This window comes from Pseudorasbora parva, chromosome 4 (assembly GCF_024679245.1).
Source record: "Pseudorasbora parva isolate DD20220531a chromosome 4, ASM2467924v1, whole genome shotgun sequence".
Taxonomy (NCBI): Eukaryota; Metazoa; Chordata; class Actinopteri; order Cypriniformes; family Gobionidae; genus Pseudorasbora; species Pseudorasbora parva.
Genome location: NC_090175.1, coordinates 23,666,841 through 23,684,725, shown reverse-complemented (window position 1 = coordinate 23,684,725; position 17,885 = coordinate 23,666,841). Strand labels below are relative to the sequence as shown.

The 17,885-nt window shown below is 36.3% G+C and overlaps 1 protein-coding gene across 4 annotated transcripts in view; it reads left to right on the top strand.

Moving 5' to 3' along the window:
* The window catches only part of sparcl1 (SPARC-like 1), a 37,216-nt gene extending 25,862 nt beyond the window's left edge, over nt 1-11,354 (top strand). The window contains exons 1-12 of one of the 4 annotated variants that reach the window (XM_067442683.1): nt 781-842; nt 1,044-1,203; nt 2,074-2,129; nt 3,063-3,125; nt 4,052-4,993; nt 6,529-6,631; nt 6,909-7,030; nt 7,222-7,342; nt 9,329-9,465; nt 9,631-9,779; nt 10,811-10,959; nt 11,112-11,354. In XM_067442683.1, the coding sequence (XP_067298784.1) occupies nt 2,076-2,129; nt 3,063-3,125; nt 4,052-4,993; nt 6,529-6,631; nt 6,909-7,030; nt 7,222-7,342; nt 9,329-9,465; nt 9,631-9,779; nt 10,811-10,959; nt 11,112-11,140 (1,869 nt within the window). In that variant the 5' untranslated portion in view covers nt 781-842; nt 1,044-1,203; nt 2,074-2,075 and the 3' untranslated portion in view covers nt 11,141-11,354. The other 3 variants (XM_067442684.1, XM_067442687.1, XM_067442685.1) reach the window with 3 other exon arrangements.
* Nucleotides 11,355-17,885: the final 6,531 nt, after the last annotated feature.

Sequence of the window (17,885 nt, the reverse complement as noted above, 5' to 3'; positions counted from 1 at the left end):
ACTGGATCTTTTGCTAGCTCCTTTTCGCTGATAATATGCAATTATTACGAATTCTTACAGAGGATTACATATCCTAGACAAACAGTTATGTGCAGCGTTTCACTCAGCAGAAGCTGCAGCAGTTGGCAGTGGTTTGAGTGAGAAAAATTAGAGTCATTTTGAGGCTAAAAAATAATAATGTTCATTTGTAATGCCATTACCCAGTAGGTGCCTTATGGTTCTTTAATAAATATACATGTATTTAATTTAGTTGCTCCAAAAAGTATTGCAGTCTTGCATTTTAATAAATATTTAGATATGATGAAACACTAGATTTCTTTAAATGTGAAATTTTAAAATGTTAATAACTAATATTTATTAACTAATAACTAAAACATCCTCATATTTTTAATGAATAATGATACTTATGTAAGCACACACACAAGTGAATATTAATGAATTCGAGCACATATATTTTGACCCAAGAAACGTTTAAAATAGCGCTAAAATAGTGCTAAGACAAACCAATGTTTCCTTTTTATGTACAGTAGGCTATACTACATATGAATTGACGTAGTATATCAACCCAACTTTTATGTCTGCACATAAAATACACATTAAACCATTACGACTGTGGAGAGTCCCCACAACGATATAGCAAACAATTACATAATTAATTACACAATTAATAAAAGATTAATTAAATGTCTACAAAAGCACTGGGCGCCAACTACATTTTCTTTCTTTTTTTCTTCTTCTTTTTTTTTTCTTTTTTTTGCTTTGAATGTCAACATTCGAAGCGGGTGACATTCCCTGTCCCTGGGCTGCTCAAAAGTAAGATCTGACAATCTGCCAAGTACCAGGTGGGTTCCTTTTTTTCATTTCTTTTTTTTTTTTTTTAAATAGATTTACTAAACGTTTTGGAAAAGCACAGCTAGCCTGTTAAAGTAAAATGTTAAATCATTTTAATACCAAACTAGTAACGAATGGAAAGTTAGTTCAAAGTATGGTGTATTTTCAAGTCACTCTTCATCTCTCTGTTCCTCACCCCACCCCCTCTGAAGTTTCAGTTGGTTGTCTCTCTTTATGGCCCAGTACAGATGAAAGAAGGGCATCTGATGGACAGTGCTGAGGGGGCGGCATAAGGGAGTCAGAGGTACTTTGGTGAATTTCTGCAACGTGAAATTTAATGATTCCTCCCCTTTCTATCAGCAATCAGCTCAGGTAAGACTTACATTTCTAATTTCTTATTAGTGTAATTGAATTAACTGAATAATCACTTCTTTAATGAGGTAGTGTAAACATAAAAACATACTGTATGCATGATGCGTTGATGTAATCATTAAAAATGCATAGTGTTATTTATTTGCACTCTTTCATTGCTAGATTTTTCTAGTACAAATTCAATCTATATATTTTTGTATGTTTTGTAAGTGTTTAATATGATAAATAATCAGGAATTAAAATATGCACATATTGCATGAAAAAATAAGTCATTGTTGAGAATTTACAATGTTTAAAAAGTGTCTGCTTTTCTTTCTTAAAACTGAATATTACAGACAAAATGGTAAAAAAAAGATAACAATTTAATCAAATAATGAAAAGTAATTTATCTTCTGGAGTTAAATAATTTATTTTAAAAAAGCATAATTTATCTTCATAAATATCTCCAGTTCATACCATTGCACCCAAGCCATTGTCCACATGTGAACATGGCCTATAATGGGCATATTGTCTCTGTGCAGGAGGCAAAAAGCTTGTGTACTTAGTCAACTCTTTTTCCAGTCTAGTAGCTTCTGATGTTTGCTTTGCCCCTCCGGACTTTGAATGTGACTTTTAAGCGGGGCTCATCTCTTGGGCCCTGTTGCCACGACAACTGAGGTGGCTGATTTATGCCGGGGTGTCATGGCAGGAGTACGTCCAGCATACAGATGGAGAACTCTGAACCCTGTGTGAGAACCGCCCAGGGGCCAGCAAAGCAGTCATGATCATGTCACTTCAGGTTTTTTCAGGAAGTTTTAAGATAGGACACAGGACTGTGGTGACATCCATACAAAGTATGTTTGATTTTTTTTTTTTTTTTTTTTTTTCTAGAAATGAAGAAAGACCTGTTTCTCTTCTGCTTTTTGGTCTCTGCACTGGCTGCATATGTAAGTGAAATATCAAACATTCAGCAACATTTCTATAATACGTCTCTTATTCAAAATCTACAACATCATTTCCAAAGGTCGAAGAACAAAATCAAATCAAACACCAACCCAAAAGACGTTTCCAAGAGCATAGTTCATAAAGCAAGTATGCATACAGGGAATCTGAGATGAGGAGCTTTTAGAAAGCCAATCAAATCATATCAAGCGTATAGATAAATCAACAGGAACATTGTAAGCTATAATTAAATCTGTTGTAATATATGACCAGGGTCAACCGAGAGGGTTTGACACAGCTAATCACAAACATCACTATATATTATTCTATTGCCTTACTCTTGGGATTGGAAAGGGAGTAGACAAACTTAAATGGAGTTCTGCTGGGCAGTAAATCAATCCCACAGTCCCATGGCTGGTGATAGGATAATTGTGTAGCTTTAAAATGACAAAATGCCTCGTTTAAATCAAGACCAAGGCATGTTTTCCAATTCAGCTAGGAGAATGTAATGTAAGTGGACTCTCAACATTAGTTGCTTATAAGGGTAAAGAAAGACAATACTTCACTGGAATAATATCTGCATTCCTCCAGGAAATTAGAACATGAAGAGAGCGGTTTGGCAAAGATAATCTCAAACAATTGAGTTGGAAGTAGATTACATGAAGACCAATATGTCGTAATTGAGTTGTGCAGCTGAAATAAGAACATTTTGCCTGGGTAAATACAAATGGTTCTGTAAAGAGAGCAGTGAGCATCATGTGCGGTGATCATGTGTCTACAAACTCTATGCAGAATTTTTTCTGAACATAACTTCAACATAGTATGGTATTGTACTGCCATACTTATTGCTACCTGGAATTGCTAAGATGAAAGCTATGTTTGACAGCTTAGCCCTAACGTTCATAAAGCAAAACTAAACATTTTTAACTACTTTTTAGGTACAAAGTAAGCCTCGTGGAAAAAATCAGCATGTCAAACATGACCCAACTCCACAAGAGCAGGTGATTCTTAAAAAGTTTGAATTTACTCTCATACCTCTAAAAAATGTATTCTGTAAAGATATCACATGTATAACTGTACAAAAAAAGCAGATGCATCCAGGAACAAAATTGTAAACCTAATGCTCAAAATAATTAATTGGTTTGAGTAGCGTAAACTTCAAATTAGTTCAATCAAATTAACCTTTATGGTTATTTATAGCCTTCTTTTTCTTATGAATTCACAAAACCGACACACTTTAAGTATTCTGAATTGTTTCATTGTTTTGAGTTTTATAAACTTGATTATTTTAATTTAGACTAACTTAACTGTTACTAAAATGGGCTAGGATTTCTATTCCCCAGCATTCTTTGCCATGGCATTCAAAAGGGAAAATAAATGATAAATTTATAAATGCTAAAATTAAGTGTTATGTAAGGTTTAATGCTAAGTGGTACATTTAGATTTTAGTCTAAATTAGGACTTTTACATATTAGTTATGCTAATTTAGAAGTTGTTTATTTATTTATTTATTTTTGGGGGGAAGGCATGTTTAGTTTTGAGAACAGATCTATGTATGTTCTATACTTATTCAGAAATATCTATGCCAATGTTATCAAATAATTACATTTTTTTTTTAAAAATCAAATCTGCCAGTTCTGCTTTGAATTTCTTAACTTCAAATAAACCTCACATTTGAGTTTTGCCAACTTATTTCTGTTTGCAGTGTGTCTTTATGAGCGAATCACTGAATTATTCACTCAACCAATTTGTTAAAGAACACTAATTCAATCAAACCTAATTTTATTTTTGTATATTTTGTAAATATAATTTGTTGTCTTAAATGTTTTTAATCTGTTACATTTTCCTCAAATGTCTTTATAAATGATTTTCTTTGTTCTTATTACATCATGTTGTTTCTTGTTTTTTTTGTTTGTTTTTTTTTAAGTCAGTGAAGCTTCATGACAGTAAGGATGAAGTTCTTCCCACATTTCTACCTTTTGAGTCCAGCTCTCTGGATGAGGACATGAGTGAAGAGAAGGAAAGCCATGTGGAGATGAAGCCAGCGGGGACCGAAGAGCTGGAAGGTTCAGAGGGAGGTGAGAAGTACACACCTTTGCTCTTGAGTGAGGAGGCACTGACTCAGCTCCTGCAGGTCTCTGATGAGGCAGAGGAAACTGTGGAGGAGAATGGAGATGATAATGACAAAGAAGTTAAGGAGACTGCAGAGGAGGAGAGAAAGGAAAATGGAGAATCTGCAATGGAGAATGAAGATGAAACTGAGAAGAGTGAAGGTGAGGACGCAAAGGAGACTGACAGCAGTACTGAGTCAGAGATACCAATGGATTTGGACTATGCAGCTGACCGTGATGCTTCACAGCCACTGTCCATCAAGCTAGAGGAGGCCAAAGCTTCAACCATCAACACTATGAAAAAAGATAAGACAGAAACAATCGAAGATGTAATCCCCACAGCCACAATAGACTATGATTCCCAGCAATCCATCAATGACTCAGAGGACATTGCAGAGGAACAGGAAGAGCCAACAGAAAAAACACAAGATGAGCCAAAAGAGCCTTTTCAAGACTCTGAGAATGATGAAGAAGAAAAGAAGAGTGATCAAAAGGATGAGAAGAACAGCATTGAACCTGAGACTATTCTTTCTAGTGGCAAGAAAGCAAAGAAGAAGAAGCAGGTGAATGAAAGTAATAGACATGGAAAGACCAAAGCCAAGAAGCAACAAAACGACCAGCAGCTGGGGAAGATGCAGAGTGACCAAGCCAGTGCAATGGAAGCCAATGAGGAACATGCTCAGAGGAAAGACCCAGAAAAAGTGGTGGAGCCCACTGAAAACACAGAGCCTAAAACCAGGAAGAAAAATGGGAAATGGGTACAAAACACAAAACATTGTTATAAAATATATAAAAAGTATAAAAGCCCTGGTAGTCTCTACCACTATCTTAGTCTTTCACCAAACATTGAAGCGGTTTAACACAATATTTACACCATAAGTACTTCATTGTTATTCATGTCAAACAACATTATTCAGCTTCTTAATAATATAGTATAAAGAAACAGATGGACATGATGCAGCAACATTTTATTATGTTGGTGTTTGTGCCTTTCAAGATATTTTTTCAAAAGAAACATCAGTGGCACTGAAAGGTATTGTGAGCAAAGGCAATTATAATATATATAAATCGCATTTGCTGAAGGAACCACATAATTTTAGCCTATACAACACTTTCGAGTTTCACAACGCAAGTGCAAAAAACACATCCCAGCTAACAATTTAAGGTTATAAGAACATTTTTGAATGTTCTAGGAACGTTGAAATGTCCAGTTTGTGGAACGTTCTGTTAACGTTCTCATTAGGTTATAAGAACGTTAAATAACGTTCTTATAATGGTGTGGAGTATGATTAAATACAATATTCCTATTTTCTCCTTTAATGTACTTGCTTTTGTTTATTGACATCTTATTCTTTCTTTAAAAAAGCTAAAACCACTTTTATAATTGACTTTTATATTTAATACATAATTACTTTACTAGATTTTTCTTCTGATTGTAAAAAAATAAATATATACACAAAAATAGCATTTAAGTGTCATTAGGTTGTCTCTGGATTTACAAATTATGTAGGCCTATCTGAAGTTTGAGAAAAAAGCTGTATGACTAAAATTGTGATGACTAATACTTTTTTGATGTAGTAACATTTTTAAAACGTTCCACTAACAATGTAAGAATAACGTTTTATAGCTAACGTTTTTAGAACGTTTCTCAATAGCAAATAACGTTGGCACAACGTTCTAATAACGTTACTGCAAGAACGTTTTTTGATAACTTTGAGAGAACTTTCAGAGAATGTTAGCCAACATTCTGAGAACGTTCCCTGTTAGCTGGGATATAGCTGGTTATGCTCCACAACACTCGGTACTGCTCTGCTTTATACTAAGACCACATGTCCTAAGATTCTGTGCTCAAACCTGGCATCATCACCTTTGTTTTGAACAGGAGCACTCTAGCAGATGAAAAATTACATAGTGCAGTTTTAATATATTATCGACATCATAATTAACTAGTTTGTTTGTGTGTGGAAATAGTTTTACTTTTTACTGCACTTTGTTATTCTAGTTTACTATAGCAGCAATGACTCAGAAGTCTCACAGATTTAAAGGAAATAGCTTTAAAATTTATATATATATATATATATATATATATATGTGTGTGTGTGTGCGTGCGTGCGTGCGTGCGTGCGTGTGCGTGCGTAAGCAGGTAAGCAACTCTTTAAAGTGTTTGATATATTCTTAGTGTGTTCCTTCCAAAGTGTTTTAAATGAAACATTTAAACAGACTTTGGACGGTAAAATAAAAATGTTTTTAAAAAAGCGTAACTGTTTGATCTTTTGGTTGTGCCTCTTTACAGACTCGTTTGGTGGGGATGAATCCAGTACAGATTAGGGCCACTATGGAGCTTTATCCTGACATTCGGCCCACACATCGTCCCAGCGGACAGGGGGTGCCAGCTGGTGCGTGTTTCGTCTCCATAGCCCCGGATTATTATTAGGAATCTGCTGAGCAGAGTTTTTCTTTAACATAGACTGTTAAACCGACCTGGCTTAAAAAGTCAATGAGAGTCAGACCCTGGTTTAAGCTCTATCCAAACCAACAGATGCAAAGGAATGTTGGCACTTTTTTTTACAGGGTGGATATATATAAACTTTATTAGATGTCTCTCTGAGAGACTTGAGTTGAGGATACAGTATTTTATAGGATATTTGCACATTCTTTCATTGTTTTATCCAGACCCCTGCGAGAACTTTCGCTGTAAAAGAGGGAAGACATGCAAAATGAACGATGAGAACAAGCCCGTCTGTGTGTGCCAGGAGCCATCAGAATGTCCTCCTAGTGTAAAGAATTTTGACCATGTAAGTATGTGTTATCTTGCTAATTAATTTGTTACTTGGAATTCAACTGATTAAAATACAATGGCTTTATTCCAAATTTTTATTTATTCCATTACTGATCAAATCTTTAAGTAACAGTTATTGATTAAAGAAAAAAGTATAATAACATTTGCTAATAATAAGCCTTTTTTGTTGGAACATTTTCATTGCAGGTATGTGGAACTGACAACAAGACATATGACACATCCTGTCAGCTCTTTGCCACAAAATGTGCCCTTGACGGGACCAAAATAGGCCACAGACTTCACCTGGACTACACTGGATCCTGCAAATGTAAGAAACACTTCTGACATGCTTATTTTAATTATTAGCATGTGAGAGGTAACATTTGGTTACCAGTGATGCTAATGTATTTTAGTAACCCATGTTTCCCATTATAAAAAGCCCTTAGTAATATTGTGTCAGAAGAGATATAAAGATTTAAAGTTCCTTTAAAGAGATTTGTTTCTAAACTCATTGTAAATGTTGTAAATGTATTGCTGAAACACGTTACAAAGAATAACCTGTGTAGTACTGAATTGTGTAGTTTTTTAAAGTTTTCTTTATTACCATTTCTGTGTTCAGTACTTTTTGGGCGGGGCTAAAGCGGTGGCTCTCTGACGCACTTGAGCCACTGAGCATGCCCCCTTCCCTAACACTATCATAACTATAGCACGTTTACATTAGTTCGCCCACTCATTTATGGTTACTGTCAGTGCCGTTAGTTACTACAGCCTTCAGTTTGCTGGCTAGTTGTCCCTTTGTCACAGAAATGCATATTACCTGGTTGCGATAACTTACACAACAGCTGTATGTATAGTCACATAATTCAAATTTGGCTGGGTGGCTGATAATAACAGTTTTCTGTGGTGTGACAACCTCAGATCACATATTTCATTTGGACTTTACACAGACTTTAAAGAACCCCTGCGGTGAAAATCAAGTTTTTAAAGTTGTTTATATGTCTGTAGTGTTTTTAATATTCTTTAAGACAGACAAATCATGTTCAAATTCATAAGTTAACTCCAGTTTAGAGTTAGCCTGACAAGCCAGACCCACATCAAGATGTTTGGTCTGGAAACTCACCATAGACAGGGCTCAATCCGAGGGGCGGATAAACGGTTGTCTTTCAAACTCCCTCTGCACGCGATAGGATTGCGCTACCACCAACCAGAGCAACGAAGGTGAAACAGAGCTTGTTGATAGATTAAACATTCACCGTATCCGGTCGGCTAAACTCCGAACACATCTTCCCTTTTTAAGGATGACTTCAGTGCCGTTCTTTGTTCTTTTCTCAGAGAAAAGCTTAACTTCAAGACTTCCAGAATCGCGGTCAAAGCTGATTCGAAAGACCGCCGCCGTTCGCCAGTTTCTGTGTTTACTAGAAGCACGCAAACGCAACTCGGCCGTCGTCATTATGGCCCCGCCCACCGACTCTATACACAATGTAATTGGTCCGGCAAGAGTTAGGGGAATACAGCTCAGAAGGTTATTGAGAGTTGCTAGACGACACTTGCGGGCCGATTAAATTTGCTGCCCCTAGGGTGCGTCTAGATTTCTAGGCTAGTGTAGAGTATTTTCTCCTCAAAACTGCAGTGAACCAAACACGGTTTGAAATGTTTAATTTCAAAAACTACCTTGTATCCGATCATGTCGATGTGAATTTTCTGTTATAAAAAAATTGCATACATTATAACAGGTGAATTATGTATATGATATTTATTACGATGTTATCTCATTATCTCTGAGGTGAGTGAGTAGAGGCGGGAGTGAGTGAGTGGAGGCGGGGCTAATTTGCATATACATGGTTCTGCATATACTAAATGAAGCAAGCGTGTAGTTACATTCAAGCTATTTTAAGGAACGAAGACATTTTTTCACAGGTAAAAGCCTTAATATATGCCCTTTTGGTGATGAAATACAAGTTTTTAAGGAAAACATAATTAACATCAGAAGGACTTTAAATGTTTTAAATGCAGAGTTTCTGAAGAGATCTCAACAAGGTCTAAACTTTGATTTAACAACACACCAAAGTCTGCAATCAAAATTCAGAATAAGCTATCCACATTTAATATTTCCATTTAATTTAATAATATAAGTTCTATACCCTTATGTATATCTACATATTGTTTATATGTACATTTTAATATTATAGTTGGATACAATGCAACATTTACATTCAGGCCCCACAGCCAAAAGCTTCAACCAATTTAAGTTTGAGTACCTCTGCTTTTAATATATATCATCTGTTGTTTATGTTTTGTCTAATTCCCCTGGCAGTTATTGCTCCATGTCTAGAGTCAGAGCTGGTGCAGTTCCCTCTGCGCATGCGGGATTGGCTGAAGAACGTGCTTCTGCAGTTATTCGAGCATGACTCAATGTCTCCTGGCTTTCTCACAGCTAAACAAAGAATCAGGGTATGTCTATCAGAGATACTGGGCAGCACGTTATTTATTTTGAAATCACATGTCTCCTAAAGAGACAAATAGTAGATTTAAGACAAGAAACTGGAGAGAAATGTCACTCATCTCCCCAACTTTTGACAATAAAAAATAAAGGCAGATGAATGCTCTGGTCAACAGGTTCAGAAGATCTATGAGAGCGAGAGGCGTCTTCATGCAGGCGATCACCCTGTCGAGCTTCTACAGCAGGACTTTGAGAAGAACTACAACATGTACATCTATCCAGTGCACTGGCAGTTTGCACAAATGGACCAAAATCCTTCAGACAGGTGGGGGGGCTGAGTGTCCGTACAAATTTCTCCTTGCAAAATTGTCCAGTTTATCGCAAATGGGGAAATCCCAATTATCTCTGTAAATGAAGACAAATTCACTTGACATTTATATTGGCTGTTAAATGCCTTGCAGAGCCAGACACCGGGCTAAAAGACAGATAAAAATAATATATCTGGACCCTTACTCCTGAAATTGCTTAATAAAGCTACCCAATCAGATAAGTGCGATTTTAGGAAATTCTTGCCATTTTGGAGTGCATTTGTGATTGGTTCATGGGCAGTTCGTGGGCAAGACGTCTGAGACGCTGAGACTATTCTAATTCTGACTTACTCATACAGGAGGTTCAGCTATATTTTTAGCTGGTGTGAGGATGTGGTTGAGGGACATTTACAGAAAAAGAAAGACTTGGTGCCAGTATCCTACACAGCATCGGTCAGTCATTGGAACAGAAGCTTTAAAGCGGCAGTGTGTGCTTTTGGGCACAATCTGCCTACGAATCACTTACTTATATAAGACAATTACACACTGTAGCTTTTAAGAATCTTGTGTTGGTTTGTGATTTCAAAGAAAAGGTTCTATATAGAACCTTAAAGGGTTCTGTCAGGTAATACAGAACCTTTTAGGAGTTACCATCATAGGATCTTTTTATGGTTTTAGTTTAAATCCATTTTTAATTGTAATACAATTTCATGAATTAAACAGGTCATAAACATACTTTGTCACTAATTAACCTGTAAAACACGAATGTATTTATTTAAGACATTTCTCCTTATATAGAACAGTCAAGAACTGTAGGGTTATATAAAACCCATTAAAAACAGTGTGGCAATCGCCGGCAGTCACCGGCCTCGCACCGTTTTCTCTTTTTCTTTCCTCTGCCTTGTCCTGCTTGTCACAAACAGAATGGGTGTCAAGTATGTTAATTACAAGATTTTTCTTCTTTCTTCTGTTATTTCATTTTTGTCCCAAATAGACAATACATCATAATTTTGTTTTTTACCAGTGGATATTCATAATACCCTTGCAGGTTTCTTTCTCACTCTGAGCTGGCTCCACTGCGCGTTCCCCTGGTTCCCATGGAGCATTGCACCTCAGTCTTTTTTCAAAAGTGTGATGATGACAAGGACAAACTAGTCTCCTTCAAAGAGTGGTGCGGCTGCTTTGGCATTAAGGAAGGTAGGAGTATTTTGAAAAGCCTTGTCTTAAAAAGCTCCAAGAGTTTTTAATTTATTATTCATCCTCTTTAAATGCATTATTTATGCACACTTTTTAAATAAATCAAAAACTTTATAAACAACCCAACTTTCCCCATATTTTCATTCCTACAGAGGATATGGATCCCAATCTGCTGTTCTGAGCACGAGCAAGTGCCTAAACAAGCATCTTTGAGCTATAACAGGAGCAAATGAAGGTTGTGTCTTCTTTGAAGAATTTTACAGATATTACGTGAGGTCTGTTCAGTAAAATGGTACTGTTTTTTTCTTTTCTTGTATGTGATCATGATAGACAAGACTGTTTTTATGCATTATACTGTGTAGCATATTGGATAAAATAAAATGAACTACAGTTAACTGTTTAGTTTTTTTGTATGCATTCCAGCGAGGGAAAAGTTTACATAGTGAATAAAAGAACAAAATAAAGACATTTTATAAAAATGTTGCAAAATGATTTTAGATAATTAAGAAAAATGGCTCTTATATGTGCTTATTTTCCTACATATTTATTACACATGGCTTGAGTGAATGAATCAAGAATTCTCTTCTTTCTTTTTTTATCCACCTAGCTTTTTTGTGAACATAAATCTGAAACATGAAAAATCGATAACGGATCATTAAAGTTCTGGTTCAATTTGCATAGCAAGTTTTATGTCCTCTGTCACAAGCCTTGTTATGCACACAACGTTCACTGTGTTTGGAAAATAAATGTGTGGGTTATGACCGCTGTAATTAAAACAAACAAAAAACTGTCTCTGGAAAAAAAACCCTTAGGAAGTCATTAAATTACTTCTGTCAGAACTGTGTGCAGCGCAATCCGATGACTTCTGTGAGCAGTTGATGCATGGTCGCCTTCTCTGCCTCAATGCAATGGACAGTATTTCATCATTTAGGGGAAATAATCTCAAATAACCTTGTATAATCAGTTTTTGTAGCACGCATTTCCAATCATTTGGAAATATCTGTCGCCTAACACTCGATAAGACACTTATTTGTTCCTGTAACCCTCAAGTTGTTCAGAGAATGGACGGATGGACACATGCTGTTTTTGTTCTTTCTTTTCTTTTTTTGTAAGATAAATGAATAGGCCTACCTTGACTAAACTAATAGGCTAAAATAAGTTAATTTACTTAAAAGGCATCACTTTTGAACTATTTGATTCCCTCCTTACTGCAGTCTGAGTTTTGGTGTCAGTATATTCCAAAAACAGAATTTCGTGGAAGTTTTTTTTTTTTTTCTGAGGCAGATTAAAAGAGTTTTTATTTGATTACGGATTTTGCATGCACATTTTGCACTCACTCTGTCAGGTTTGATAAGATAAAACTACATAGTGCTGAGATTTCAGAGGAAAAATAAATAATAATAAAAATAAAAAAAATCGGCAGGAAGGATTCTGAAGAAAAGTACAAAGAGGTTAGTGGAACAACAAAGGTAATGTACAATACAAGCCAACAGGCCTACTGTTTACTTGTATCGTTTTAGAACAAATAGGCCTACTCTATATCACTGAAACGCAAGGAGTGAAATCAGGAGATCTATTGTGCTGTGCTGATGGGCCCATGCTCCATGCTAACTGAAAAAGGGGTAACACTTACAATAAGGTTAATTAGTTGACATTATTTAACTACATTAGTTAACATGAACTAACGATGAACGGAACTTTTAAAACATTTATTTATCTTTGTTAATGTTAATTTCAACATTTACTAATGCATTATTAAATCGTGTTAATATTAATGCAATGTGAACTAACAAGAACAAACCATGAAGAGCTGTATTTTTATATTTTTAACTGTTAACTACTGAACAGAGGGCATGTTCATGGTTAGTTAATGTTAACTAATGTATTAACTAATGTTAACAAATTCAACCTTATTGTAAAGTGTTACCAAAATGAGAAAGCTGTGAAAGGAATGACAACAACAAAAAAATGCATTTGACTAATGAATCTTCAAATTATGAAATAATGAAGACATAAAGATATATACCTACATTTCATTTAGTCTTCAAATTGATTAAATTAGTTAATCAATATTTAAAGCTTTTCTTCTGATTAGAAAATAACTGCTTGTCTAATCCTATAAAACAGTCTAGCATATGTATTTTAGCTTTTTACATTTTAAGGAGTTGCTGATGAATGCATCTTGTTCTTGTCTGATGTATATGCCTGCTTTTATAATAAGGACAACACATTTAAACTCTTAATTAAGCATTCTCAATGAGAGCCGTTTTGTGATATCAAAGTAATTTCGTCTATGCCCGATTGGCTCTAATGTCAAATTAGCCCTCATGTAGGCTTTAGAGGCATGGAGAGTAGCCAAACACAATACAAAGCGTTAGCTGCAGTTTTGTTATTACCATGTTCTTCGCGAACAAAAACAGACGCTAATAAAATATAGGACATGCGTCACTTCACCTGAAACTGCTCATGCTTGGCAACACCCTAGATTAAAATGGGGACGGTAACTTTTGGAGCGAAGAAACCGAGTCAAAAGTAATCTCAGCCAGAGGCCACAAACCGCCAAGACACAGTTGAATCTGAGGTAAATTCAAACGCGCACTATAGGCCGCTTTCACGATGTTATCAAGATAGTTTGGACACTAGGCTGACTTGCAGTAAACTAATGCTTATAACTGGTTTGTTATGTTACACGTACAGCTCCAGGAGAACGCAAGTTATGAATAAACCATTGGAAAACTGAATTAAAAACGAAAATGAAATGGAAACAAACACATGCCACAAGGATGATCATTGCAAGAACTTTTCCAGTAGAGGGCAGCATAACATCAGGGCAATTTTTGCTTGTGGCTGCATTAAAATGTTTCGAGGCTAGTTAAGATATAAGCCTTTAGCATTTATTAAACAGTGTATTTCTTCATTCTGCAAACATTTATTTTAAACTGTTCTTTTTGGTGTGTATTTTCTCAAATATGCCTGGATGGATTTTCAAGTCTGTTTTGAAGCTCTCTGAGGTTTCATTAGGTCCTGCTCTGGTCTTTGAAAACGTGTTAGGAGTCTGAATGCTAAAATGACTCTCTTAGGAGAGGATGTTCAAACATGATACTCACAGACTTTTGAAAACCAATGTTAGCAATGGCATATTTGTTTGGCCGTGGCCCCAGAGCATTGTAGGAATTAGATGAGACAGCTAATGGCGAACAGCAGGTGACACTTCAAGGGCTCTCTGACACTTTAATGGAGTACGAAGAGGGTGCATGTGAGATGTGCTGTTAGAGAATGCAGTTAGAAAATGTGTGTGGATGTGTGACTAGAGTTGCATCTGACTTAAACATCCCCCTTTGATCCCCCATCCGGCTCTTTGTGAGAATTTCCTCTTGGTATCATCCTGTCCATTTAGCGATCACTGCTGTAAATTACAGAGGAAAGAGGTCATGGAAACCGTGTCATGCATTTAGAAAATGGTGTGTTATTACTGAGCATTATCATAGTTATTTTGTGTAGCATCATAAAGGTTTGCATTTGATGTTTATTTTTATGGGGTTGTGTTGGTCTGAGATAAAATCTTGGCACATTGTTTTGTTTTTTTACTTTGATTTATGAATTATTCATAGCCTATAAATGAAGCTTCAATATTAGAAGTCCAGTCTCCTCAGGTCATACCTAGTTGCTTTGGCAGAGATTGTCAGTTTATTGATTTAAAATTAAGCTCACAACCTTCCTGCCCTTTCTAGCTCTGAATATTCAGATTGATTTTACACGACAAAGAAGGCCTTGTTAAATATTAATGTAACTCTATCAGTGCAATCAAAGAGCATATTTACTTGTTTGCTTAAATACCGTTCTGCAAAACCATCTCGGTCCTTACCAATTTTGAAACATTGTTTCATTTGACCAAGGAAAAGGATAATGAGTGTTCCTGCACATCTAAGCCAAGCAGCTGCAGTTGGTCTATGTAACTGGCTTACACGCAGCTTGTAAATTGATTTTTTTTGAGTCGCACAAGGTTCAAGGTTGGGATGAAATGTCCTTCTAATGGAATTAAATTTCAATTCAATCAAATGCAGTTGTACTAAAAGCTATTCATCCAATTTTCCCTCACCCCTCTGGCTCATTTTTAAGACACCTTTGTTTTAAATTAGACCGCAGATTTATTCTTGTGTTTTATTGTATTTTAGAAAGTTGTGTAGGTTAGCATGGATGAAAGATGGTAAGTCTATAAATGTTGTGAAATTATTTTAAACGTGTTATTATATTGTTAGTATGCAAAATGCATTATTTGAGTGTTATGTTTGAGTAATATGTGTCCTCACACTGATTGTTATCATTAACTAAAACTATAAAAAATAAAATAAAAATTCCACACCTGCCAATGGCTGGTGACTTAGGAAAATGTACTGACCTAAAATGTGCATGACACAAAAACATTTTGCAAATTCACAATCGTCTATTCCAATTTCGATGCCACATGCAGCTAAAACTACTAGCTTAACTAATATACTTTTAATAGCCTATATTTTTAAAGACAAGTAAACTGTCAGTAATAAAATAAGAAACAAACAATCAAATTACAAGCAATAGCACTAATAAATACAATACAAAAAAGATACAAATTAAATAAACAGTGCTTTTCAGGCAGGTTAGATAGATATCAGTTACTGACATTTAATACAATAGAAATATGTTCATATCCTTTCAATTCAAAAGCCCCCCCCCCCCCCCCTTTCCCCCGTGTTGTTTGATTTAAAACTATAAGCACAGATACTGGCAAGATTATTAGGATGCTGTCACATTAAGACAGAAATGCCATGTACGGATCATGCGTTTTGTGTTTGTATTCACTTAAGACATAACCAATTATGTTTAGTAGGGTACTCGCTGAGATGGGCACTTGTGACATAATTTTGAGTGACTTTGTCCGTTCAAGCACGGGAAGGCATGAAAGAGAACTCAAGTTCAGGACGTGTGCTTCGGATCAGATGTTTAAACTTAGAATTTAAAAAAACTGTTACTGGCGACTGACTTTCATATAGGCCTACTCAACAATGCTAGTTTAGAAATCTAGACGCACCCTAGCGGCAGCAAATCTAATCTGCCGCGAGTGTCATCTAGCAACTCTCAATACCCTTCTGAGCTGTAATAACAAACTCTGGTCGGGCCAATCACATTGTGTATAGAGTCGGTGGGCGGGGCTTAACATAATGACGCCGAGTTGTTAGCGTGCTTCTAGTAAACACAGAAACTGGCCAACGGCGGTCTTTCGAATCAGCTTTGACCGCGACTCTGGAAGACTTGGAGTTAAGCTTTTCTCTAAGAAAAGAACAAAGAACGGCACTGAAGTCATTATTAAAAAGGAAAGATGTGTTTAGAGTTTTGCCGACCGGATACGGCGAAAGTTTAATCTATCAATAAGCTCCGCTTCACCTTAGTTGCTCTGGTTGGTTGTAATGCTATCCAAATGCGTGCAGAGGGAGTTTGAAGACAACCGTTTATCCCGCCCCTCGGATTGAGCCCTGTCAATGGTGAGTTTCCAGACCAAACATCTTGATGTGGGTCTGGCTTGTCAGGCTACAACAATGCTGTTTTTTTTAACTCAGATTTGCCGCTTGGCAGGTGTTAATTTTAAGCTCTGTTTGTTCCTGGAAATTGTCAGTGATTCTCTGTGATTTTACGGGGCTTGCCACTTTGTGGCTGAGTTGCTGTTGTTCCCAGTTGCTTCCAATTTGTTGTAATACCACTAAAAGTTGACTGTGGAATCTTTAGTAGTGAGGAAATTTCACAAATGGACGTATTGCACAGATGGCAACCTATCACTTTACCATGCTTGAATTCACTGAGCTCCTGAGAGCAACCCATTCTTTCACAATTTTGTAGAAGCAGTCTGCATGTCTAGGTGCTTGATTTTATACACCTGTGACCAAGGAAGTGACTGGAACACCTGAATTCAATGTTTTGGAGGGGTGTCCCAATGCTTTTGGCAAAATAGTGTATCGTTATCATTAAAACAATACATAAAACTCTGAATATCTTATACACATTTCATTTCACAAACCTTGCCGATTTAATCAAATGCAGCCGTCAGCGATTCTGAAGTAGCCTGCATGAACGTGTTACTCTGTGCATGACGGTCGGTCCGTGTGAATTGAATGCGAAGAGGCTGAAGAGTTCAGCCGCACTGGTCAATGATTGACAAACTTTAAACCCTTGATTTTAAAATATGCTGAGCTATATTTAGTTGCACACCAATGTCCATCAATAAACCAATAACGGTCAACCACTAATCATGAATCATATACACTCTTCATTCGTTGCCCAGAGGAGAACCAATCCCCTGACTGACCCTGGTTTCTTCTATGTTTTTTTGTTCTCCATTCTGTCACTTGAGGATGTTTTGGTTCCTGCCCTTGTCGCTATTGGCTTTTGGTTTGCTTAAGCCATATGCACAATGCAATTTTGCCAACGAATTGGCTGTCTGAGACAAATTTAGCAAATCCTAAAATATTCCTCTGATCCTAGGCTAAAATCTGACGTCTTTGATCATAAGTTTGACATGTTCACCGGCAGCCGATTATTGACCGCTGCGATCAAATTTGACCTCAGACGAAATTCTGGCAGTGTCAGAAGATTTGGCGCACAATCCTGCAGTGTGACTTCTCCTACGACGACCGTCAAATATCTGTTTTTCAAGACAAACTATGACCAAAACAAATGCTAGAGATTTCTTTGTAGTCAGCATTTCAGTCCTGCGTGTAATGCAGCTCAACATGTCAGTGGGTGTGTTTACATGCACACCAGTAAGCTGATAACTCTAAAAAAACTGCTTATTGAAACAATTAGCTTTCCCCTTTTACATGCAAACCAGTAAACTGACAATGCAAGTAAACCGCATTTACATGACTTTATTAATAAACCGGGTTATTTTGTTTTAG